Source organism: Carassius auratus, chromosome 13 (genome assembly GCF_003368295.1).
Source record: "Carassius auratus strain Wakin chromosome 13, ASM336829v1, whole genome shotgun sequence".
Taxonomy (NCBI): Eukaryota; Metazoa; Chordata; class Actinopteri; order Cypriniformes; family Cyprinidae; genus Carassius; species Carassius auratus.
This window is the reverse complement of record NC_039255.1, coordinates 6426271-6452682: the sequence shown is the minus strand read 5'-3', so window position 1 is coordinate 6452682 and position 26412 is coordinate 6426271. Positions and strand designations below refer to the sequence as shown.

At 34.6% G+C, this 26412-nt stretch overlaps 1 protein-coding gene across 9 annotated transcripts in view; it reads right to left on the bottom strand.

Moving 5' to 3' along the window:
* Nucleotides 1–26412, bottom strand: part of LOC113112445 (protocadherin-15-like) — a 171470-nt gene that overhangs the window by 68217 nt on the left and 76841 nt on the right. For all 9 annotated transcript variants that reach the window (XM_026278031.1, XM_026278026.1, XM_026278034.1 and 6 more), the window contains 9 exons: nt 22654–22762; nt 22261–22373; nt 20344–20550; nt 18974–19108; nt 7236–7385; nt 4411–4604; nt 4187–4319; nt 2511–2590; nt 568–661 (listed from right to left, as the gene is read on the bottom strand). In XM_026278031.1, the coding sequence (XP_026133816.1) occupies nt 568–661; nt 2511–2590; nt 4187–4319; nt 4411–4604; nt 7236–7385; nt 18974–19108; nt 20344–20550; nt 22261–22373; nt 22654–22762 (1215 nt within the window). The remainder of the gene's footprint in view (nt 1–567; nt 662–2510; nt 2591–4186; nt 4320–4410; nt 4605–7235; nt 7386–18973; nt 19109–20343; nt 20551–22260; nt 22374–22653; nt 22763–26412) is intronic.

Below are 26412 nucleotides of genomic sequence, written 5' to 3'. Positions count from 1 at the left end.
ATATGGAATGGAAATTATTTAATGGATTGTTTGACCAGCTGAAAGTAATTTTGCCCATGTTGCACAGGGAAAGATTAAGGCACATCCTTCTGTCTCAAAATGCTTTTTACATGCCTGTCTTTCTTGAAAACTCCCTCCTCATCAGCTCTACAGATATCAGCCTGAGTTTGATAAATGAGCTTCATGCAGTCATTTAGCACTCCAGCATTTCTGTTTGCTGAAGTTCTCTCATTAGAGAAGCTATGCTGATAATAAAAGTAAATGTTCTTTTAAAAAAGGTGAATGTGATTAAACAGAATGTGTATTGAGTCTCATTACAGAACATCCCTGAGCAGTTTTGACAGTAATGACTATGCAAAAGTAATAAACTCATGAATACCAAATTATATAGAAATACACAGTTTTCCGCTTTGTTTGCGATTGCTTTTGTGTAGATACTGTGTGTGTTTAAAGCAACATGTATACGTGGCATAAAACCTATTATATGAAAGATATGAGAAGAGGATGTGAAGAGATCAGATGTTTGAATCAGTCAGTGCTGATATTGTGGGATGGGTGCAGTCTCACCCCTCCTGGGTTGCCGTCGGATGCCGTGACGATGAGGAGATACTGGTCGATGGTCTCTCTGTCCAGAGGTTTGGCTAGTAGCAGAAGACCTATACTGAACAGACACACAACACGTTCATTTAATTTTCTATTTAACTGTTTGTCTCCGTCCAAATATTTTCATCTCATTATTATTATTATTATTATTATTATTTTTGCTTTATTTTCTGCCATTTAAAAAAAGTACACGGACACAAACTGGGACGGGACGTAGAGAGAGAGAGAGAGAGAGAGAGAGAGAGAGAGAAAATGAAACTCCTGCCAAAGACCATCATTGTACAAAATATTATAGTATTGTTTTTTCTTCATTATGCCTTTATAAATGTCTATTTTTTTATATTGAGGAGAGTGATTAATCTCGTCAACTAAATTAAATGAGCATTTTATCCAAACTTTTCCCAAATTCTGTCATTCACTCCTCTTTTTCATTTCCAAGCTCAATGATTCTTTTCTTCAAACACATAGGGAGATTTTAGGTGGATATTTTTTCATAAAATGCATGTGAATGGTGAAACATACACTATGCATTTATTTAGTGCTCCAAGATGAATCACATCAGTGATGTCAAAAGTCATTGGGTCTCATAACCAAATCATAACGCACCATAGATGGGGGAGATGGACAGACAAGTTCCTGTTAACATTGCAGTCACACACAGCACAAGAAGCAGGCTGCTTTGCTGCTTGCACGTTTGTGTGTGAGTGTGTGTGTGTACAATTATATTCCTCTTCAGATGACCCCTACAAAAGTGATATTGAACGTGTCCTCTGAAGCCTGTGAAACAGCCATATAAAACACTTCAGTGAATGAGATTCTCTTTTCTTTCAGCTTCACAAAACCTTCTGCCAGCCACACAGCATTCAAGGCAAAGTATTTAAATTTTAACATCCGTCTTTAATGACTCTTCAACTGTCTTTGCTGTTTCTTCAGCAGAAAAAAATAAAATAAAATCCGTTATAAGACAAATCAATGAAGGAGTGTTTTATTTCAGCAGTCACCTCAAAAAAAAAAAAAACACCTTCACTGACTTTTTACCAATGATATTACTGATGATATTAATAATCTGTCTCTTTTACTGAATTTTGAAGAGGAGAAGAGAAGAGAAGAGAAGAGAAGAGAAGAGAAGAGAAGAGAAGAGAAGGGAAGAGAAGAGAAGAGAAGAGAGGAGAAGAGAAGAGAAGATATCAGATGAGAAGAGATAAGGTAAGAGTAAATGAAGTGATAAAGACACGGTGAAGCATAAAGAGGCAAATCAAGGTGACATGATGAGAAGATAATTGATTAGAAGAGACACGATAAAAAGAGATAAGAACAGAAACTATGATATTAGATAAGGCAAGACACAGCAAAGCAAGATGAGGAGAAGAGACAAAACTGAGTACAGACTAGGTGAGGTGAGATAACAGAAAAAGACAAAAGAAAAGAAGAGATTAAGTGAACCATGAAAATGAGGCAAGAGATGTATACAGCACTAGCACTGCTCTTCTGCTCTCTGGATTCTCTATTGTAACTACTAACAACAGTCTTATGTGTCATAAATAAACCAACTATATGATGTTACAATTAAATAAAGCCTTTCAATTTCACACACAATCTCTCCCACTGACAGAAGATTTCACACTGCAAGCTTGTTTGTGCCTTTGTCTTGAGGGACTCTCATGCAAAGAGATGCAAATGTATGTGCTGTTTAAACAATATGTTATATATGTACTAGATATTCCCATCCCTAAACTCACACAATTGGATGAGTCAGTGTTCTGTGTTGGGCTTGTTAGAATGTGCAAAAAAGTTCAAATATCCTGAATGTAATACAAGAGTCGTGTGTTACACTTTTAGGGGAAATGTAGTTTTATAGGATCTGTACATTCTTAATTGATGAATTTTATTTATTAATGAAAACTTACGTTCGTGAAAGGTTGAAGACCTGCTGCGGGTCACCGCTTGCTATCTGATAGGTGATCGGATCCAGCTCACGGTCTGTAGCCTGTGAAAATACACCAATTCACACTTCATTTACACTAGTAGTTCAGACAAATACTGGCTGGTGAAACATAAAATCAATGTAACAAAATCAATTGCAGGATAACAGTGCACTTAAATGAAAATGTCAAGTTTGATTGAAGGACATAACGAACAAATGTAGAATCAGTGACATTTTACAACACATATTAATGTGTAACCTTACACCTTTGGTAGATTTTCCAGGATATCTGCTGTTACCGATTATGCTGTTTTTAAAGTTAGACAGCTCAATCTGTCTGTACACCTGAGTTGTATAATATCATATACTATTTTAATTACAAAATTATAATTAAGTGATATTGTTTCAAATCATGAAACAGGTTTGTGTTCCTGATTTTGATGCATATCGTCAGCACAGTTTGCAGTATAAATATTATGTTTTTGTTTTTTTTGTCTCTTAGAAATGCACATTTGACAGTAGCTTGAGTTGACAGTAGTAACGTGTGTTATGATGATGATGTAAATGTATGTTCGTTAACAAAAACAAAAACAGTAACATCTAAAAAAAAAAAAAAAAAAAAAAGTAAAAAAAAATTTTTTGTATGGTCAAATGTAATTATTCTGACTGTTTGAGTTTTATTAAAATTAGTCACTGGTTTTCCATAGTATATATTATACATTGCTATAGGGTCTAAGTATTTGTATGAAAAACAGTAGTCTAAATACATTTAGTATAAATGCACAAATGCTACAACTTCATCACAAAAAAACATTACTCTTTTAATACATTTAATACATGGTTACATTAATAATATAACACAATTCAATATGAATATCCCACATTTATCTCCAAAATAGTGTTACCACAGTAAATGAATGCGATTTGTAGACTGAAAAGCCTTCTGACTGTACCGTTGCACACAGTGTTTGTGCTGTTTGTCAGAACTGTTTCAACCACCATTTCAAATGTCAATATATCAATGTTGAATGTTTAAATGATGTAAATATGTCAGTATTGTATGTTTTAGTGTCTATGCAAACGTAAGTAAATGTACTTTTTGTAAAACCAAATTTTGTGTAAAATACATATACATTCTCATGACATCATGCTGGAATGGCTTACAACACACTACTTCAGCAATATCTTTCCTGTGCATTCAGTAGTATGCTAATTTTCCACATGCACAGAATACCCAGATGACCTACTACATTTATCAAAACGTGCAGTATACAAAAGGTCATACTGCATGAGATACTGCATCCCACAATGCAATGCATTCAGCTTGACCTTCTATTTCCAGTGTATCTGCCAACATCCTTTTTTTGGCTCATAATTTGATCGGACTGCGAAGGCTTAAGACCAGGCTTCCAAAACCTTTTGACCCATGAATTTTCAAGACTTTTTCAGTCATTTGTGATTACTGGATAATAATTTCTGCAAATCACTTTATAGATATTGCACAGAAAATGAAAAGTCAAATCATGGCTAAAAATATATAATTTATTAAATATATGATTAAAATTTATACATTTTATACATTTTTATTAAATATTATATTCATATTTTAATATATTAACATTATATATAAATATATAAAAGTAAAATCTATGTGTATACCTGCAGATTCAGCAGTATGGCTCCTATCCTCATGGCCTCGCTGATCTCCAGGTTGTAGGTCTGTAGGGGGAATCGTGGTGGACTCTGATTGTTGGGTGGCAGAACCTCTATATAGACTGTAGTTATGGAGCTCCTATATGCAAAGTAACAAAGAAAATAAAAGACCAAAGACACAAGCCGACAAAACCGAGAGATGTAACCGATGTAATGCAGTCACATCTGACCTCCTCTCGGGGTCGGGAGCGTTGTCCGACGCTCTGACGGTCAGTGCGTAGGAACGACCGACTCTCAGTGTGACCCCTGGTGCTAACGTGATTCGTCCTGTGCGGTTGTTGATGATGAAATCACCTTGATCTCCAGCCAGGATGACGTATGTGATGAGGCCATTTAAACCAGCGTCAGCGTCCTGAGCTGTCAGCTGACAGAAGAAACAGAGACATTTTTATTTTAAGCCACATTCTTCTAGTTCACACTGATCTTCTTTATCTGTGTGTCACAACAGTTTGATATTACCCTTCCAATAAGTGATATGGTAATGTACTCAGATTTTGGTATTTAATAGCTTTGTGTTAACTGATTTTAAAGAGAATGTACACACAAAGAGCAATTTCAAATCTATTAAACTGTTTAGAACAACAATAAAAAAAATTACTAGAAAATAAAACTACAAACAATGACTAAAAATCTATATTATATTACATGAAATATTATATTAAATACATACTACATATAATTATATATTATAAAATATCAATAATCATATTTTGTTGCATTGCAGCCTGAAATGAAGATGGACAGTTATTGTTTTATCAAGCTGTTCAACGTATAAGAACTTATAAAAACTAACTACAATTAATAATTATATATTAAAATAAATTGTATAACTAAAATATTACAATATATTGCCATATGATTTTCATGGGACTGAAAATATCATGTCCATTTATTTATTTATTTTTCAGGCATTTGTCTTTCTAACAAATTGTATTTCATTTTGAACGGATGAAGAAACACATCTAAATGTTTAACTGGTAGTATACTTTATTGAACATCATGGTACTCCTAGAATGCATGGTTTAAAAACCAAGGAGATACCACGGCACCGTGCACACAAGCCTAGTACTTTTTTAATATAATATTTAGATGCCATTTTTTCTCATAATATTTATAGATGAGGTCTTAGTTCTACTTGCTGAACTTTTTCTTTCTTTAAACTCAACACTCATTACTTTAAATCAACCATAACAGAAAATCCACGATTCCATCCTTATTAAAATGCAGATTAGACTCTCAGTGTTAATGAGGTTTAAAAGAAGCATAATATGATTATTCAGGATAAATTCTCAAACACAAAAGGTACAGATCAAAGACTAAAGACTTTTGATTAGGTTCAAAGACATCATTTAGATGTAAACTCTTAACCCTGAATGTTATCATCTTTAAAAGCACTGGGGCAATAAATACACCCTGAGAATAATTAATTCAGAGTCCTTCTAATAAGAAAGCGCCACCTCCATCCACAGCTCTCATTATTGAGAAAACTCTCCAGAAGCACTGATCCATACAGCCGAGTCTTTAGCTGCTTGGAGTGCTGACGTATGGAAAAACACACACACACTCAAGGGCGGCAAATATGGCTTATAAAACACATCCAAGTGGCCCAGTTGACCTAGCTCTGAACTGTGACCTCATTTCAGGAGGATCTGGGCAGCTTGTTATTTCAAGAGAAACTACAGGCCTTTATGTGACTGATTTTCCTTTGAATCGTGACCCAGCCGTGTCGGAATGAGACAAACACAGGCGGAGCAGAACATGAGCAGAGTACCAAAATAAAGCTGAGAGAATCGTTACTGAGAGAGAGAATGAATATGCCATAGCCTGAGGGAAAGAAAAGCACACATTATGTTCACTTTTATATCATTTTGCCCTACTTTTTGTCAGCCCACCATGTCTACATAAGCCACTTTCACAATTCAGATGAGAACAGTTGTCATTTGTCTTCTGAGTGCTTAATGCTGGTCTATACACAAACAGAGTTTGGTTATTTACAGAAGTGTCAACTGCACTCTACCACCAAATACACAACCTAAATATTGCTGATTAATCTGCATTACATTCACAGATCAATTCAGATGAAATTCAATGCACTGATGAACTCTGATGAAGATGTATTTGTCACTTACAAAATGTGGCAAAAGAAAGAGACAGAATGAGACAGACAGATTGACAGGTCATCTGAACAAACCGGTGTTTGGAAAGCTACTTTGAAACTGAATAATTTAAAGCAATTTAATTAAAGAAAAGCTACTTACAAAAAAAAAAAAAAAATGCTTGGCTAAAGCGGAAATAAAAATATTTCACAGTGAAAAACCTTTTCAAAGAATGAAATAAAACAAACGGAATAAATCTCACAATGGTTTTCCCATGCTACTGTTTTGAAAAAGCTGTTTGTTACTGTGGAGACTGCATTATTCAAAGCATTGTGACACAACAACACGCCGTAAAGTCAGAAACTTCACCATTTTTAGTTGGCAGTTATACATCAACACTGGAAAAAATCTACTGAAAAGTTAACATAAAAATACATACAAATTATTCACAAGGCAACCTGGGGAGAAAAACTATTTTTAGGCATATGAATGGGATTCAGTAAGTCTGGTTAAAGATGTAAACAGACAGTATGACTCACTGCAGTTCATTAGCTTCAGTTCATATGATCTGGTTCCTCTTTAAAAAAGGTTGCTTTATTGCCTGCTATTCTTTGAGTTCATTTAGCTTAATGACTGTTTGCTCCATTTTTCAATGCATTTTTTTTACTTATTTCTTCAGAAATATAAATAGATAAATAAAATCCAGATGCTGTTGAGTCATATTAAATAATTTGCCTATAATCTTAAGTTATTAATGAAACAAACATAGTGCCGAGTTCATTTCACACTCCAAATCACATTTGGAGTTCTCAACAAACACTCCATTATGAATAAATGATTCATACATGAATTCTCATAAGCAAAGTGAAGGTTTGTGAGCTGTAGTGCTGTGTCCTCACCTGCAGGACGGTCTCTCCGGGCAGCATATTAGTGAAGATCTCCACGCTGTAGGACACCTGACTGAAAGTGGGAGTGTTGTCATTCGCATCGATGACCAGAATGTCCACCGTCACGGGTCTGCTCTGTTGAACGCCATCAGAAGCCACCAACTTTGGGAGGAAATAAACAAATAAATAAATAAATTCAACAGCATTTCACAACAAAGAAAATGTTGTATCTTTTCTTTTCTGAAAATGTCGGTTCACTCATTGGCTTGATATACTCATTGTGTGTGTGTGTGTATGTCTGCTTATAAATATTGGAGAAAATGTATAGAAAATTTATATAACATTTTTGAAAAAACATTTAGTTTTATATTTAATATTTTATATATTTATTATATGTTTTATAATATTTTATATACAAGTATATATTTTCAATAAAATATAAGAAATAAATGTAATTTCACAACTTATACATTTCACAATTTTTATGATTTATTAATTAAAGATGATTTATTCATATATATCTATATATATTTTCTTGATTTAAGCATATGTAAAATATTTAAAGAATATATATATATAGGTATGACAAGTAAAAATTGATAGCCTGAATGCACTGTAAGTAGCTTTGGATAAAAGCGTCTGCTAAATGCATTAATTTAATTTAATAAAATTTATATATATATATATATATATATATATATATATATATATATATATATATATATATATATATATATATATATATATATATATACATTACAATATAAAATTATTTATACAGTAACATGCTTTATTCTTATATATCTTTTGCAATTTTACTTGCAAACCAAGAATTTTTTTCTTCTTTAGATCCGACTGATTTAATATGTATCTGACGTATAGCACAGCATGTGGGCACTTCATACAACAAATTCTCAGTATTATGGGACAGCTTACAAATGTTATCGGCAAAAATTGCCACAGCTAACATTTGTCCAACGTCTCCCACTGCGCTCCTTTCAAAGGCACTCAAAGTGCTGAGCTAGCAGCCGTAGGTTACTCTGTTGTTCCTCGGCTTGCATTTCCATGAGCTTTTCCCCCAGAGAATAGTGGCAGTAAATGTGGATCAAAGCCCAGCGGTTGCTCAGCTTGAGCAGGAGAGGAGAGTATTGCATATGTAAACATTACACTGGAGAACAGCTCCAGGACAGCGAGATCTCCAGAGTGGTTTGTTCTGTATCCAGGTGGAGTTCTTGCATTGGCCCTAGGCAAGTTGACTACTCGATTGTACTGTTATTAGACACTCGCTGAGTTTGACCTTAAGGAGAGTTTGGCTGCTGATTCTTGGAGATCTTTCAGCTGCTTGGCGTATCTTATATAGTCAAGAAATGCATTTTAAGGACAGGCAGACAGATATAGTGGACTTTTGTTTTGGATTGGCATTAGTAGATTACAGTAAGAATTAGGGTTGGGAATCGGTAGAAATTCTCTGGTTCTGGTTCCGTTTCCATTAAATGGTTCAGGTTCCGATTCCAGTTCCATTAAAATCATTAAACAACTATAAAAAAAATAGTGGTAAGGAAAAATGCACAATACTCAACTACTCAATGCTCAACACTGTTTATTACTTATTGTAAACTTAATTTAAAGGATGACAATGCCAAAATTCAACATATATTACAGTATACCAGTGTTAATTTTGACACGAAATTTTAATTTAGTTTTAGTCTTAGTCTTTTGACTATAATTCTTTTTAGTTTTAGTCAAGTTTTAGTCATCTGATTTGTTTTAATTTTAGTCTTATTTTAGTCGACTAAAATTGCTTGGTATTTTAGTCGACTAAAATTGCTTGGTATTTTAGTCGACTAAAATAAGACTAAAATCAATAACAGATTTACTAGACAATATTTTACAGCTGGTATAGGAAACAAACTTTACCAAAATATATAAAACACAAATTCAACTTTATTTCAACACAACTGTGTCTTTATTTCGATTCAAAAGCTTTTATGCAGCAACAAACACTGTCATGATAATGTAAACAATAACTAGCTGCCAATTGACCATCAATAAAAGAAAAATAAAGTTAGGTCCAGGACCTTAAAGTTTACAGCTGAGCTGAACAATAAGTGCATACATTTAAAGTAAATATTTAATAAGTTGGCAGCTAGGTGGATAAAAAAAGTAACAAGATTTTATAAGGTATTCATTTGTCTAGCAATATTGTATGTTTTAAATACTACAATATTGCTAGATTTGTATGTATAATGATAGGATGTGAACATTCATGTTTCACATGACTAATATAGAAATATTTGTGATATTGTCAACAAGTAGAACATTATAAAATATACTAAACATTAGTATTAATCAAATGTATGTATCATAATATTACGTATTAGTATTGTGCTCTCATCTAATTTGAAGAAGGGGCTATTTTACAGTACTTTTCAGTTCGTAATATTTAATGCTACAACATCTACGCACTGCACTATTCCAATTTTGCTTAGCTCAATAAACAAAAGAACATCGTTGTGAAATTACATTTGAGAAAATGTCCGGGTGGCTCGTCTGTAAATGTCTTTTCAAATTGGTTGTGTTCTTGCCACGAATGAGCGCTCTGCGTGCTTTACACTTTGTTTTGTTTTGTTCGTCGTCAAACGTGAAGTGAGCTGTGGACATTTTGTCGCTCTTTTAGACAGTAGGGACTTTAAGCAACAGCTGCGAATGGAACGGCTACAGCGACCGGAAGTTTGCCGTCACACCGCTGTAGCCAAGAACGTAAAAGTCACTAAGCAACGGTAAAACAGAACAGCGCAACGCAGCATTAATTCATTTATTGAGATCCAAAAAAATATATAATTTAAAAAAGCAAGAGAAGGATTGCTTTTGGCGTTAAATGACAATCTTTTGTCAGATGAGGAGTTTTTAATATTGTATGATGTAAATAAGTCTAAAAACATAACATTTATTTACCTAACTTCTCACGTTGTAGCGACTCTGGCAAATCAGCTGTTCTCCCGTAGTAGACCGTTAAATTAGAACGTCACAAAGTAGCAGTTAAATTCGCGCAGGCGCAATACAACGCCAGAATGGCGTTGCCGTTCCACCAGAGGCTGTTGCTTAAAGTCCCTATCACCTCTTCGAATGCCGACTTCCCGGGAGCTCATAAAAACTGAAAACCTTCGCTTCACGTCTCAATAAGTCAGGCTCTGATTGGTTCTCTTCTCTCATGCAGTCTGTTCTGTTTTGCCGGTTCTTTTGCTCATTCCTCGCATCTCTCCCGTCTGCTGATTTGATTTTCGTCACAGTCTATTTTCGTCTCGTCCTTTATTCGTTGACGATAATGTCAATCAATTTAGTCATAGTTTTAGTCTCCATCAGGGCCTTCTATTTTAGTTTTCGTTTCGTTTTCGTCAGCAAAAATATATTCGTGACGAAAATAATGACGAAAATATTTAGTCAACGAAATTAACACTGCAGTATACAAATTTTCCGGTTCTATTTAAATGCACTATTATTATGTTTTTTTTTTTACTATTTTACCTTCACTGAATGTAGCGTTGCTGGAAGGTAGTAAGTAATGTTGAGTAATGCTAGTCCATCAATCAGCATGTGTTTCAAAGTTGATGTTTTTTACAATATCAATAATATTATGCTTTTCAAAATGGAATAAGCTGGTTGGCCAAATAGTCCCTCGAGGGTTAAGACACTTGTTCATTTCTCTAAATTAATGAAATATGAACTTTTATACTTATAACCATGTATACACACACTCCATAAAGTCCCTATTTTACAAATAATAATACAGTCAGGAGATGGTGTGATGCAATGAGTGGTTTCCACATTTTTTTACATTTAAAATGCATGAAAATAAATATTTTCTATCACTTTGTTTATCACTCTTGAAATGACCTGTACACTAAATAATCTAACCCTCATACTTACATAACAATAGCAGTCTATTTATTTAGTGGTCCAAGTTGAAGTATACATACTGAAGTCAGTATGTATATTAATGACAATATGGAACAAATATAATGTAATTTAGTGGCGGCAGGTGCTGAGTGCTGCTAGTACATGTACAGTCAGACAAAACTATGTGTACGGTCGGCAGTTAAAGACACTATGCGGTGCGGCGAGTCTGTGGAGTGCACGTCAGTTGAAACATTGTGCTCAGTAATTAAAGAGGCAGGGCGACATTTCTGTTATTTGGTTTGTGACATCCTTTATGGCATAGGTCTTAAACTCAATTCCTGGAGGGCCACAGCTCCAACCCTAATCAAACACACCTGATCCAGCTAATCAAGGTCTTCAGGATTACTAGAAACTTCCAAGCAGGTGTGATTTGGAGCTGGTTGGAGCTAAACTCTGCAGAGCTGTGGCCCTCCAGGAATTGAGTTTGAGACCACTGCTTTATGGGAAAATGCTGAATATCAGAACACAGGCGCAAGGCTGCTCAAAGTGCTTGGTCACGTGTCGCACCAGAACCATTTTCAGAAAATTTTAAATTGCTCATGATTCCGTTTCTTAAAAAAAAAAGAACTAGGTTCCCAACCCTAGTAAAAATTAAGTTTTAAAAATTAAAGTATTGAAGACAAGTTTTTTTTTATGAAAACTACCTTATGGGCAGTTGAGTATCTGAACATAAGTAGCATTGAATCTAGTAGTGTTGTTGTTCATTTTAACCTCTAATGTACCAAATGACAGTGTTCCCTGTATAGTTCACAGTATTAGTTGGCAGAGATTTGTTTTATTTATTTTTTTATTTTTTATTAAGAAAGCCAAACTGCTGGTATTGGCAGATAGAATTCTGAATAATCTGCTGTCGCTATTGGCTGAGAAATTTCATATCTGTGCATCTCTACATTTTTATGATTTTAGTTTTAGTTAACTATAACACCCCTGGTAAGATTCAGCTTTCCAATAAACTCTTCAGCTGTCCGTCTGTTCCAGAATGCCTTTGAAACTGATGTGAGAGTAGCTCAGATTAGTATTGTCTCAGAGCTTCACGTATTCAATCAAACACGATCAAAAGGGATATTATGGTACAGCAATAAAAAGAGAAATTGAAGAGACAGAACAAAGAGCAAGTTCAAGACAGCATGGAAGACAGTGTCATTTGATCTCTCAGTGATCAAAATCTCACTATTTTCCTTACAATAACTTCTACCACAAAACTCAGAGAGTGAGAAACATCTCAGTGTCTGACTCAGAGAATTTCAGCTCCATTTATGTCATTTAAAGAGCATTTTTACCCAGTTTCCCCTCTATGTGTCTGGCTCTAATGGATTTTGAATAGGCAATGAAAGTTACGAAATTGAATAAACAAAAAACAAGACTAAAAAACATTCGCTCAGAAAAACCCTTGTATTAGAAGCTCCCGGAGGAAGTTGCTCTTTCATAGCTCTGGAAAATTCAATAAAGTCTCACTTGTGTTTCATTTAGGCTCTCCTTTGAAACTTTAAAGGAGAAACATGTAAGATTACTGGCAAGCAGGAGACATCAGTGTCCAGTTTTAATGTCAAGAAGAAACAAAAGAGATTTTAGTTTACATTTTTATTTTTAGCTGGTGTTGCTGAATGAAAGAGGGAGGATCAGAGGATAAGGGGAAGAGGAAAAGGTGTTTGTCAGTTAAAGGGAGGCAGCAGAATCGTGATGGGAATTCAAACTTTGGCCTGTCAGAGGATCAACTGTCCAGCTGAACCCCTGAAGACGGGCCGCATGTGACTGCTCACAGCCAAAAAGGTCACACTGCATTAAAAAATTCACCCTTACTTTAAAAATAGACTTTTAAAAAGAATAGTTCAGCCCAAAACTTCCACTTTTTGGAACTTTAGAGCCCCAGTAACCATCAGTTTATGGAAGTGAGCAGCTCAAACTATCTTCTAAACATATTATTTTGGGTTCTACACTCTTCTTCACTTGCACCTATTCCGTGAAGAATATTTAACATCCATATAATGATTCCATTGCACAAAATGTGCTCTACAGTGGAAAAAGATTATTTTAATTATTAAATGTTCTTAAGAAAAAATGGTTCTTTTAAGAACAGTTAACTGAAAGGTTCTTTGGGGAATGAAAAATGGTTCTTCTATGACATTATGAAATAACACTTTTTTAAGAGTGCACAGAATAAAGTCATACAGGTTTTTTTTTAACAATGTGAGGTGAATAAATGAAAGAGACTTCACATTTTGATGAAGTTTTGCATTAAAGACACACAGCAGGGAAGTTGAATTTGATTGTGCTGGTCTCTCTCCGGCCTAATAACTCTACAGCTAATTTCCTTTCATGTATTTGTTTCAACCTGTTTTATTCTTTATAAAAGAAAACATATTAAATGTGATTGGGTCTCTGTTTTGTGCTGATAAGCAGACTATTGTTAAGCCTTTCAATTGGATTAACGCTTATTGTCAGAACAATAATTGTCACGATCTCACGGTGATGGGGCGTGTCCGGGTGAGTACGATTTGTTTGGCCATCCCAAAATTGTAAACTTTGATTGGCCAAAGCCAGTGGCCTATGTCCTGATGTGATAAATATGTAATGCTATAAAGCTATTCCCCGATTCTCTTGATCCAAATTAAGGTAGTTCACAGGGTCCCATACATTTTTAAAACAAACTAATTATTTACACACACACACACACACACACACACATACACACAGAGAAGCTTTAGAAAACATAAAGTATTTAAAATGTTTATGCTCTTTGTGAACTAAATTACTAAATCTATTCAGTTTATTTATTCAAATCATTAATTTAGTCTGATGTTTTTCTGCCTTCTTAAACTTTTCTGGAAGCAGTCTGGAAGTGTTTTTTTTCTGTCTTGTAAATGCATTAAAATTTATTATATTTTTCAATCTATACAGAGGATGTGATGTGAACCCACTGAACCTGTTTTAAACTTGGTTGGACTTGGTCGTCAACTCTAAATCTACAAAAAGAAAATGGATGGGACCAAAAACATCAAATTCCTTAGGAAAATCTGCTGCCCTCTGCCAGAAAATTGTCAATGGGAAGAAGGGATACCTTCCAACATGGCAATGACCCAAAGCACACAACAAAACTGAAGTTAAAATGAGTTAAACTCCACTGAAAATCTGTGGAATTACTTGAAGACTGCAGTCCACAAATCTCTCCATCAAATTTACCTGAACCTGAGAAGTGCTGCAAAGATATTGCAAAGTCTAGATGTGCAAAGTTAGTAGAGAAAGAGACAAATCCCAAAAGACTAAAGGCTGTTTAAAGCAAAAGGTGGTTCAGCAAAATACTGACACCAGGGGGTGATCCTTTTTCCAGCTCATTGAGTCTTCTTTTATTTTTTTATCTGACATGTTGGTGTTATATCTTTCACTTGGATGTTTCAGATGAGTACAGATGGATAAAACAAAATGTTGTCCATCTTCATTTCAGGCAGCAAAGTAACAAAATGTGATTATTTTAAAGGGGGTGATTCTTTTTTTACACACACATCTGTGTGTACATTCACGCTCTGTCATTTTTCTTTGTTTCAGCTCCTCTGTCATCCTGGTCATGGTTATCATCTCTGCCTGCTCCGTCTGCTCCGCTGTGGGGTCTTCGGACTCATCTGCTCTGATCTGGTGGTCTTCAGCTCCGCCTGTGCCTCCGGCTTCTTCCTGGTTTCCTGCTCTGCTGGTCCTGCTTCAGGTCCATGTTGCTGCACTGCCTCATGGACCTGGCCCTCCGTCCCACCCCTGGTTCCATATCCGTTTCATCGCCCTCCTTGATCCTGCACTGTGGGGAGTGTCTGGAAGCTGATCTTTGGGGAGGGGTTCTGTCCGTTCGCCACCAGAATTTGCCTGTGCTTTACATTGACTCTTGCACCACACAGACTGTCACAGATCACCCTGGACTACAATTCCCACAATTCTTCTCACTGATTACACACACATCTGAGTCCAGTCACACACTATACAAAAGGCTCGCTCTCTTGCTCATCTCTGTCAGTTTCTTAACATTAAGAGTGCGTGTGTGCAATGGCGCGGCGGAGCACACCTCACGCAGACAGGACTTACATGGTCCATGTACAGACACAGCACTAGTTATACAAAACACACAGGTCTGTTATGAACAATCCTTTAAATATAGTCAAATTATTATTAGGCTGGGCTGTTGTACGTTTTTTTATGACTGCCGTATTCGCAAGTATCTTCCAAGGAATATATACTAGGCATACCACTTAAAGAACAAATTTTTCCAACTCGATGTGCTGTTGTGGTAGGCCAGTTTCAAATTGCATATCTGGCACACTGCCTTTGTCTTTTCCTCACTTAATTTAAAGTGCTCCCACACAACTGAGGTCTTCTCCATTTTTGTCTTCTCTTCAAGATGAATGGATTCATGACGTTCATGACCATGCCGATACGGGCCAGTCAGCATGGATACGGTTTCATTTTCAACTGTGATGCTGATAACGGAGCTCTTTGGAACGCAATACAAATACGTCAGTTGTTGCTGTGTGCGTAGTGTAATATAAACAGCGATATGGACGATGAGAAGATTTTTCTGTTTTCGGGACTCCATTTACATGTGATATTTACTTCATTCAATAACAGATAAAAGGACACAACTCTTGACGTGAAAAATAAAATAAACAAGGTGAAGACAGGTATAATATAAATAAGCGCAAAAGTTTCCTCAGCAAACCAAACCGGCTCAGACATTTTTTTTTTCTTCGTCTAACTGTGCTGAGAATTCTGGGCCTAATGCATCATACCAGGCAAACTGTAACCGTACCAAATAGTTCTTAGAACTTTTTCGGCCCGATATTAAAAAGCAGCTATATCCAGGAGCGATTAAGAACCATTCCATGGGGGATCCCAGATGTAAAAAAAAAAAAAAAAAAAAAGATTATTTGAATCTCAAAATTGAAAATCCAATTCCAACCCACCGAAAGAATAACTGAATAGTCTGGTCCAACACATATATCCATTATTCTCATACTCATAACTCATTAATTTGACATAAATACATAATTAAATTAACATAATTAAATAATTCATACATCTTGCCTATTTCTGTCATCCCTGATGACATCACCCCCAACTGAAACGGTCAATAGTCAATTGAACAAACTACACCTCTCATATTAAACAATGATCAAAACACTGCACTGAAATATTCCTCCTGTGATCCAGCTGTCTTTTAACTGCTCCTTGGAGATGAGGGATTCTGGAAAGATCACAGACACTTGAGCCTAAATCTCAATCAATAGAACCAATCGATGGACAGAGTCCTGAAGAGACACTTCACATACTGAACAAACAGCATTGTTTCAATCGCTTTATTTTGCTCATCACAGCAAATAGTTGTCATGGTGAGACTTGATGTTCAAGACAGAAATATTCATCTTAAAGTAAGAACATTGCCTGTTGTTAATAAAGTGGATGCTCCTCATGCCAGAGGAGTCCCACAGGACAGATCGTGACTCACACAGTGTTTTAGAAGAGCAGTAAGTAATCTCAAGAGGACAGAAGACTGAAAAGACTGAACTAAAGTGGCCAGTCATTCATTTTCAACGAGAGTAGTGACATGAGTGACAGGAACTGTACATAAAATCCAATTTTCAGAAATCTAATGTTTTAATCATAGGAACATTTTATAATCATAAAGACTTGAATCAAGGGCAATCATCGCAAATGAAGTCATTAGGTCGAGTACAAAAGAATCGGTGAACCGTTTTCTTCAACCGGTTTATTGAATCGAACTGTCCGAAAATAAATAGCAGGCCTACCTTGCACAGTTTGTCTAGTATTTAATTTAAAAAATCAACATGTTGATGCTGTGTGGAAAATACCAGTTAATTGTGAAGTAGTGTAGAGCTTCACTGAATATAAAAAACTCTAAACTCTAACTCTTAAAAGCTTTTTAATGATTATAAGGGGGAGCACTCTTTGTGTACTTTCTAGGCTATAACCCATTCAGACTTTAACTCACAGATTCCCTCTCTGCTAATCTTTTTATCACATATTGCCTTTTGCCATTGTGTTGCCTTTACTACTTCAGTTAACTGAAGGTGGAGCAGGTGCTTGCACAGCAAAACATGTCTGTAGCATGTGTGGTTGCACGTATTGACGCCCCCCGTGAATGAAAAAAAAAATATGTATAGAATATTTTTCTTTGACAATTCAGCAAAATTAATAACTTTTAAACTGTTTAACTGATAGTATTATTCTGTCAAAGTTCGTGCCTACCTGTGATTTTCTAATGATCGTGAAAACATTTATTAGCAAAGTAACTGTGTTTGATTGGGGTTAGAGCTAAACTCTGAAGGAAAGTGGGTCTCACAAGCCAGATCTGAGGATCACTGGGTTAAACGGTAATTTTGAGTATCCCTAATTTATAAATTTTATACTAAAAAAATGTATATACATATAAATATAAATTTTTCATGTTCGAAAATGAAATTTGTTCTCTGATTGATTAATTTGCTGCTAAACTCATCATATGAATATCTGCATGTATAATTCAGAATGTTTAGCGTCCATGGTATGAAAATAATCACTGCAAGACGCTTCCGAAGTGAACGAGTTTACAGTGAGCGAGAGCGCAGCCTATTATAAGCGTTTTTGACTCGTTTTTCCACTTAATTTGACACTTTAGAAAGTTAATAAAGTAGGAAGTTGCAGTGTATGGTGAGCAATAACTATTTCTAATCTAATTTCCAAAATATTTGAAATAATTTCGGTTTATTTTATTTATTTATAAGTTTCTGTTTATTTTAATAGCAAAATATCTATAGATTATATTTATACTATGTTAAATTAGCAGGGTTTTCTGCTATTTATACTACTTACTGCAAATAGTGGCAATTATCTGCACCTCAATATTGTAGTACATTATAAAACAGTATGCAATAATAACTTATTGAGTCTAATTTAATGGATGCCACCTTATTGGGACAATAAAGCCCTCCCTTCACGACCCTTAACTTTTTGATTATTTACTTAATTTTCATTGAAAATGTTTAAAATAAATGCTTTTCTGATGTGATTTGAAATTTGATAAGGGAGAAAAAAAATTGCCAAAAGTCGGAATCGAACCCGGGTCGAACATGTTAAAATATATATGTCTTACACTTTACCTTCTGCACCACTGGAGTTGACAATCGGGTGATGTTTATCAGGTGTTGTCTTTGTCTTAATCTTGACTATCCGAAAATAACACGGTTAGTAAGTAATATGTATGTTTGCATGAATAATAAATAACTGATAAAATTATCCACCACATAAATATAGTATTAACAAACTTTGATGCAATAAAAATTAGCATCTCTCCAAAACATCTACATTTCTGTCTCTTTTCAAGTTTTATAATAACGTATACAAATAAGTTGTATTTATAGGTGTTATTATAGCACAATTATATAATAAGGGGGTTATTATAGAAACCCCCTGGACCTCACACATTTTTAAAGCCTGGCTAAGGCCATGTATATATATATATATATATATATATATATATATATATATATATATATATATATATATATATATATATAATTATAAACATAAAATTAATTATTTAATTTAGGTTGATTTAAGTATTAATTACTGACTTTTTCCCTCTAACATAGATTTCGAATGGCACTGATACAGAAACGAGAATCACCACCAATTATAATAATATTAATTGCAATACAAAAAGTCCTTAAATGCCATAAGAATAATGTTACAATGAAAATAATGTAATGGTCCTAAAAAGGCTTTATTTTCTTTATACAAAGTTTATGTGTGCCACGTACCGTTAAGGTGTAGTTGGTCTGTATCTCTCGGTCCACTGGTTTCAGCAGAGTAAGGTAACGTGTGATGCCAGTAGACGTGATGGAGAAGATGGAGGTGTAGTCATTCAGAGTGATCTTCAGCTGAGGATCTTTTGTCTTTACAAAAAAACAGTGATAAGAGGTCAAATGCAGCATTACTACACTACTATTAATATGAGCATGACACACCATCCACACAAACCTCATGCAGTCAGGTTGCTTAAACACGACCACCTCATTCACTCTGACATGCAAGAGTCTCTACAGAAATACAAGAGCTTGTTTTCAAAGTCCAGAGAATTCAAAAGTCAAAATATAACCTATAAATCTAGAGAGAAAATTAAGTACATGCACATTTTAAACTGACAAACGATTGCTTCATTAAAAATGATCATACATATCTATGATCATTTACATACATATGTATGTAATTCATACATATTACATACATTTGTCAATACAAGCTGTTTGTCTGCAAACCACCTGCATTAGTTTATCTCATCTATTAAGTCTGTTTAATTCAGTTATAGACAGAGAGAAATTTGAATATAAAACATGTAAATAAAATTACAAATTACTATATATATTTTATTTATTTATTTGTTAATATACATGTATAATATATCCCACTTATGTAAATCTGTTATTTTTATCATATAAATAATTTTTCAAGAGTATAATTTTACTAGCAAGTTCTAATTGCACTTTTTTATACAATTAAAGATTCATTAAAATCTAAATAATTCATGTTTTGCATATTTACACTATGTACAAGCCAGGATAACACTGAGTAACATTTGTACATCTTACAATATCTCTTTTGAAGGAAATCTATAAATATAATGTTAACACATACAATGTTAAAAACTATATATATTATGTATATATATATATACATATATATATATATATATATATATATATGTGTGTGTATGTGTGTGTGTGTGTGTATATATATTATGTTAACTCATTTTGCATGCAAAATTTTATCTAACAACAAAGTGTAACAACCAATGGCTTACAGCTGTGACTAATTAAAGCCTATTGGCTAAAAAGAGACAAACTATTCAATATATCATGGCCAATCTTCCTGTACTAAAAGGAAACACAGCATCAAAGGAAAGAAAACTGCATTTGTAAAACCACTATATTTTAACTACAAAAGAAAAGAAAAGAAAAGAAAAGGGTACACATCACTCAGGTACCTACTGGTGTGGCCCCTGGCAGCAGCTACAATATAAAGCATATGGAGAGACTGAAACCATCTGTGATTTATGTATCTTTGCATTCCCAAGACAGGAGTGAAGCAACATTATGAAAATGTCCAGGCACTTTTCAGGAGAACATCTCACCTCTTCTATGTCGTTGTCCAGTGCGATGATGCCCAGCGGGGCCGTGAGGTTGGCGACCCCTGAGATGGTGGTGCCAACCGAGGCAGACTCACTGATGAAGCCCTGGTACATGGATCGCTGGAAATATGGTGCCTGATTGTTCTCATCCAGAATTTCAATCTGCAGGTTAGCGTATGCAGGAAGAGGGTGACCGTTATCCTGCTCGGCCTGTTCACAAACAAACAATATAAACTGAAAATTTCTCACATATATATATATAAAATGGCTAAAAGTTGGTCTTTGTTTATTGAAGAGGAGTGGATACATCTCCTTGAATATTTAAATTTCTGTTATGAGCCATTATCATTAAGAATCCATGAAAGACTGCAGCTCAGTAACTCAGTAGCCACTTCACACATTTAAAACACGCACACATACAGACTTCTGACAGTGTTGACAGCGGCAATGTTTTGTTTGTTATTTGGTCTCGAATTTCAGCAAGCTTGAAGCGAACTGAGAATACCATATCGTTCTTTGTTATTATGAAACTACAAAATCACAACAGCAAACACAGTCATGCATCGTTTCACAGAGGAAACATTTAAATTACCCCTGCTGTTACACTGTTGTGTTACCCATATCTATGACAGAGCAGAATAATTTCACACCAGCGCTCGCTTCCTTTTTTCAATTTCTCCCTCTGCTCTCTCTCTTCCAGTTCAATTCAATTAAAAGATACAGCATGTTTAATGTAATTAAATATACAAAGCTCTATTCCAAAAGCTAGTGAGCTGCCTCGCTGTCTCCCACCTACAAAGGCAGCATCCTAACTGAGATGGAACGCTCTACATAGGCAGAAACTGTGAGGTATACAAATAGAGCTCTTTGCACAAAGCTCATGGGGAACCAGAATAACTGATTGATTTCAGTGCTAAACTAATGATGTGATAAAAGCATAAAAATACATAGCACATAAAAAAACTGGGTAAAATAGTATATTTTTAATTAAACAGAACTACACTACTGTTCAAATTTTGGGGTTGGAAAGATGTTTTCAAAAGAAGTCTCATGCTTCCTAGTGCTACATTTATTTGATCAAAAATATTTACAAATGTAAATTATTATTACAATTCAAAACAGCCGTTTTCTATGTCAAAATGTTTTTAAATGTAATTTATTAGTGTGATGGATTTTTCTCATGATCACATGGGTGTCACATGATCTTTCTGAAATGTTTAAAAGAATTGTGCTACTTAATATTGTTGTGGAAACCATTATACATTTTTAAAAGAACAGCACTCTAAAATGCTGAAATATAAATATTTTGAAACATCATAAATGCCTTTACTCTCGCTTTTGTTCAGTTTAATGCATTCTTGCTAATTTCTCAAAAATAAAAAAAATAAAAATTCTAAAATAAAAGTTCAAACTTTTGAACAGTATATATATATACTTCTTTTGCACTTCTTTTGAAAGTTTGTCACAAATGCACTGCGGAACCACATTTTTCACAAAAGTATAAATGCAATGCTGCCTTGAAATAATAAATTAATAAATAATAATAAATTGTAAAATAATTATACTATGTACCTTTTATAGCATCCTTTGCATCAAGCGAATACAATGCTTTAAAATGATTCCTAAATAGACAGCTCACATGATTTTTAAACATAACCACAGTGATAGCTTGTAGATACGGACAGTTATTGCTGATACTACTGCTACAATATGAAGAGAATATTTCCAGAAATATACTATAGTTAATTCAGGGTGTTTGTCTGGTTGAAAAAACATTCAACCAGCAATTCTGTAAAAATGATGACACTCTTGTTGATGCTTAAATATAAACGCTTCTGGAGATGATGAGCAGGGTGTAAGATAAAACACTCCTATCTTCACAGCCGTCTGTAGAAGACAAACTGATGGTGATATAATGACCTTAATGACAAGATCGAAGCGCTGATACAGCTCTCTGTCCACAGGCTTCAGCAGCCGCAGCTCAGCCGTGCTTCTGTTGAGTGAGAAGAATTCTGGGTATGTAGCAGGCTGACCTGAAACACAGTACAGAGAGAAACACAAAACTTGTGCTATTATCTGATTCATGCCATTATTTATACTAAGCTATTGAATACATAAAAAGGGAATTTCCTATTTTCTCTCTGAACTTATACAGTCTGCTGTTTTAAAGACAACAACAGCACATCCTTTTTAACCCTAATTAACATATTTATTAAACAACTGAGTCTCTCGTTTAAATGTATGGAAACATTGGTTAAGAGTGCAGTTGTTTATACTGTGTATTGTGTATAATACTTCAATTGAAGTAGCTACCAATCAGAAGGAAGTACAGGATTCCGGGTCTGTCTGAGGGCGGCTGGATGTTTCTGTCCTGGTCGATGGCTCGAATGGGAGGACTCACATTCAGAGGGTTCAGTTTACTCTGGAAAAAAGGAGACATGAATAAATGATTATGGGGCAAACAGGAGATCAAAGTTGACTAAATGATTTTAATGTGTAATTTCAGTATCTTTTTATATCAGTGGTTTCACCCTAGTCTGGATTTAAACGTTTTATCAAATCCAAGACCAAATAATCTGAACTGTCCTGTCATTTTATATCTCTGTAACAATTCACAATAAGGTCAAATTAGTTCAATTAAGTTAATGTATTAATAAATAATAAAATTATTAACCCAAAAATCTGCTGAAAATGTATTCCCCCGTGTATTTGCTTGTGGATTATTGTGATGTTTAATCAGCTGTTGTGACAAAGCTAACACGTAAATAAAAGATTTTGAGATCTTCATAAAGTCTCAAGCTTTGAAACAGCATCGACTGAGGCTAAAAGCAAAGCTCTTGGGACACTCGATTGTATTAATCTGTGTTCTGCAGATGAGTGTGCATTTCGTGCAGACAAATACGGCCTCTAACAGATATGATAATAAGAAGCATCTCCTTTGGGATGGGACTTCATTAAAATGGCAGCGTAAACACAGAAGCTCAATGTTAAATATGTAAGTACAGTAAATCAGAATTCTTGCCCACCTGAGACATTTAAAAGTACCCATAATCCCCCCCTCCAGCATGCATTAGACCGATTAATCTGTGCCTAGAGACAGGAAAAAGACTCTCGAACCATATCCCAGCTCTAATTGTGAAATATGTGACCTCATTAATTACCACTATTCCTGCCAAAGGAAATGAAAGAGAATCTATGTTGGGAATGGAACTGTAGCATAATGCTTACTGCATACTGCACAGCACACACTAACTACGGGCCAGTATTGTTTTAAAATAGTATCCGAAAAAGAATGCATCATGCATTGATACAGGATGTGTTTACTATAACTTATTAAAATATTAAATACTCTTGAAATTCCTGCAGTACCATGTGCAGTATGTGAACTTTTAGTTTGTACTGTAGAAGAGAATAAATGAAAGCCACAGCTGAATTAAACATGCAAGGTATTGATTATGTGACAGAATGTAGCATAAAACATTTTAAGTAGTTTCATAATGCACCAACTCAGAACGTTACAGTTATTTCAAACAGTAATTTGCTAGATTGCTGTCACATGATCTCATTATCATGTTTAATTTAGTTAACAAGATGAGATATAAATAAATAAATAAATAAATAAGAATATACTACAATTATAGTTTGTGGTCAGTATAATTATTATTATTATTATTATTATTATTATTATTTTTAAGAACTTAATAATTACTAATTAATAATAATTTATTTAATTTTAATAATTGTTTAAACATTTATTTGAAATAAATACTGTTCAGTTCTTCAGAATATCAAAGAATCCTGAAAAAAGTCTCACAGTTTCCATATAAATTTTAAGCAGCACAACTGTTTTCAGCATTGATAATAATAAGAAATCTTTCTTGAGCAGCAAATCAGCATACTAGAATGATTTGTGAAGGATCATGTGACACTGAAGATTGGAGTAATGATGCTGAAAATTCAGCTTTGAATCACAGAAATAAACTACATTTTAATATATATCAAAATGCAAAACAGTTATTTTAAATTGTAATATTTCACAATATTTTTGTTTTTACTTTTTAGTTTACTTTTTAATGCAGCTTTGATGAGAAATTAAATATTTTTTTATTTGCTTCTTAAAATACAATTTAACTTAACTTTTGACAGATTCAATAAAATTTTAATAATAATAATAATAATAATATAAATAAGAATAATATGTTTTCATATTTTTTCTTTTATGATTGCTCAGAAAATGTGGATACTATACAGGCCTACTGTAGAAAAAGTAGTGTGCTACTCCAAACACTGTTAGAGTACTGTAGATTAACAGAATGAATGTAAAATGGATTTCCTCACACACTAATCCTTTATAATTTTCAAGATAATCAGAGAACAACAGGAAACGCAAAAAGAGATTGTTTGTGTGAAAATGAATTGCAGCAGGCAGAATGCAAAAAGGAAAGTGAAAGAGCTCGAAATGAATCAAATCTGCAGCACATTTATTCAGTGCAGAAATTGGCAGCAGTTGGGAGTGCAGCATTTGCAGTGGAAAAGCATGAATTACTGCAGTCCCCCCTGAGCAAAGATCAGCCGTGGCTGTATGTGCTGGACTCTCTCTTTTTTTTTTTTCTCTCCATGTGGTTTGGTTCCATTATGATCCATCTCCTCAAAGGTCTGCCCACCCAAACACACCTCAGCTGGGGTCTGATTTCATTATAGCTTCACATCTTGGCTTTGATGGGTGGTGAACCCTGTGGTTTTATTGAGGGTCTCATCTCGCTTTGTCTCTACTTCCCTCTCCCTGATCTCATTTAATCTGTACCAGCTAACTTTCATCAGCCACATCTTTCTCATCGAAATCCCTCGTTTCTTACCCTTCCTGCTCTTGCTGTATGATAATCTCATATTTAGGCAAGTACAGGTCGGTAGAGCAACGATTGTGATGGGAAATATGAAAGGACTGACATTTAACCGGTGTAGGGTCAACAAAACACAAACAACAAAATAACACAATTACTGAGCTTTAAACTTGAGCTTGTCCATACAACATCCAGTGAAGACATCAAAATGTCCTTCTAGTGTCCCTCAAACAAGACATGAGATAACAAAATGTTATGTTATAAACATTACCGGACTCTCTAAAAAACTCTGAATTCTTCAGTTAAACATGCTTATATAGCAACATGGTTAAATGTGAATTTTTTTTTTATACCATTCACCATTTATCATTTTATTTTATACAATCACAAGTTTAAAGGGGTCATGTGATGCAGTTTCAAGCTTTCCTTTCTCTTGGGAGTGTTACAAGCTGTTTGTGAAATGATCAGATTCCTAAAGTTGCAAAGACTAAAGTCTCAAACCCAAAGAGATATTCTTTATGTAAGTTAAGAGTCATCCACGGCCTCCTAAAACGCCTCGTTTAAACACACCCCACATGTTTACATCACTGTGTGGGAAGATTTACATAACACCGCCCAAATGTTCCGCAAAGAAAGAAGGTGTAACTCTGATTCTCGCTGCAGTACATGCAGCCGTCGCCATGTCTTGGAGACGATGTGTTTCGTTGTGAAAGGTAAACTATTTATTTTGGTATTCCAAAATTGGACACATCAAGAAATCAGTGGTTAAGTTGTATTTACAACACTCTTCCAGAACAGTTCAACCCAAATATCAGTGTGTGTTCAACGCATTTTACGGAGGACTGTGTCCTGATCCTGGGAGAATAGCCTACAATGCTGGCGCTTCTGACTCAGAGTTTCTAAGTACGTTTTCATATTTAAAGAATTTCCCAATGATGATTCAAACACAAGTTTTGAGCAGTGTAGAGTAGCGCTTGTTTGTTATTTCTCCGATCACAAATCCAGACATGGTTTTATGTTTACGCGGAGCGATGAAACGCAATCCATGAAAAGACAGTATAACTTATTATAATCAGTAATTATGTCCCCACTGGATGCAACAAATGCCTCTTTTATAACGGGTTTTATTGTTTTTGTAATGTCACACCTGGACACAGCATCACAATATGGTAAGGGCTGTAACATTTCTGTCACATGCTTGAGGTATTCGGACAATCATAATGCACTGGAT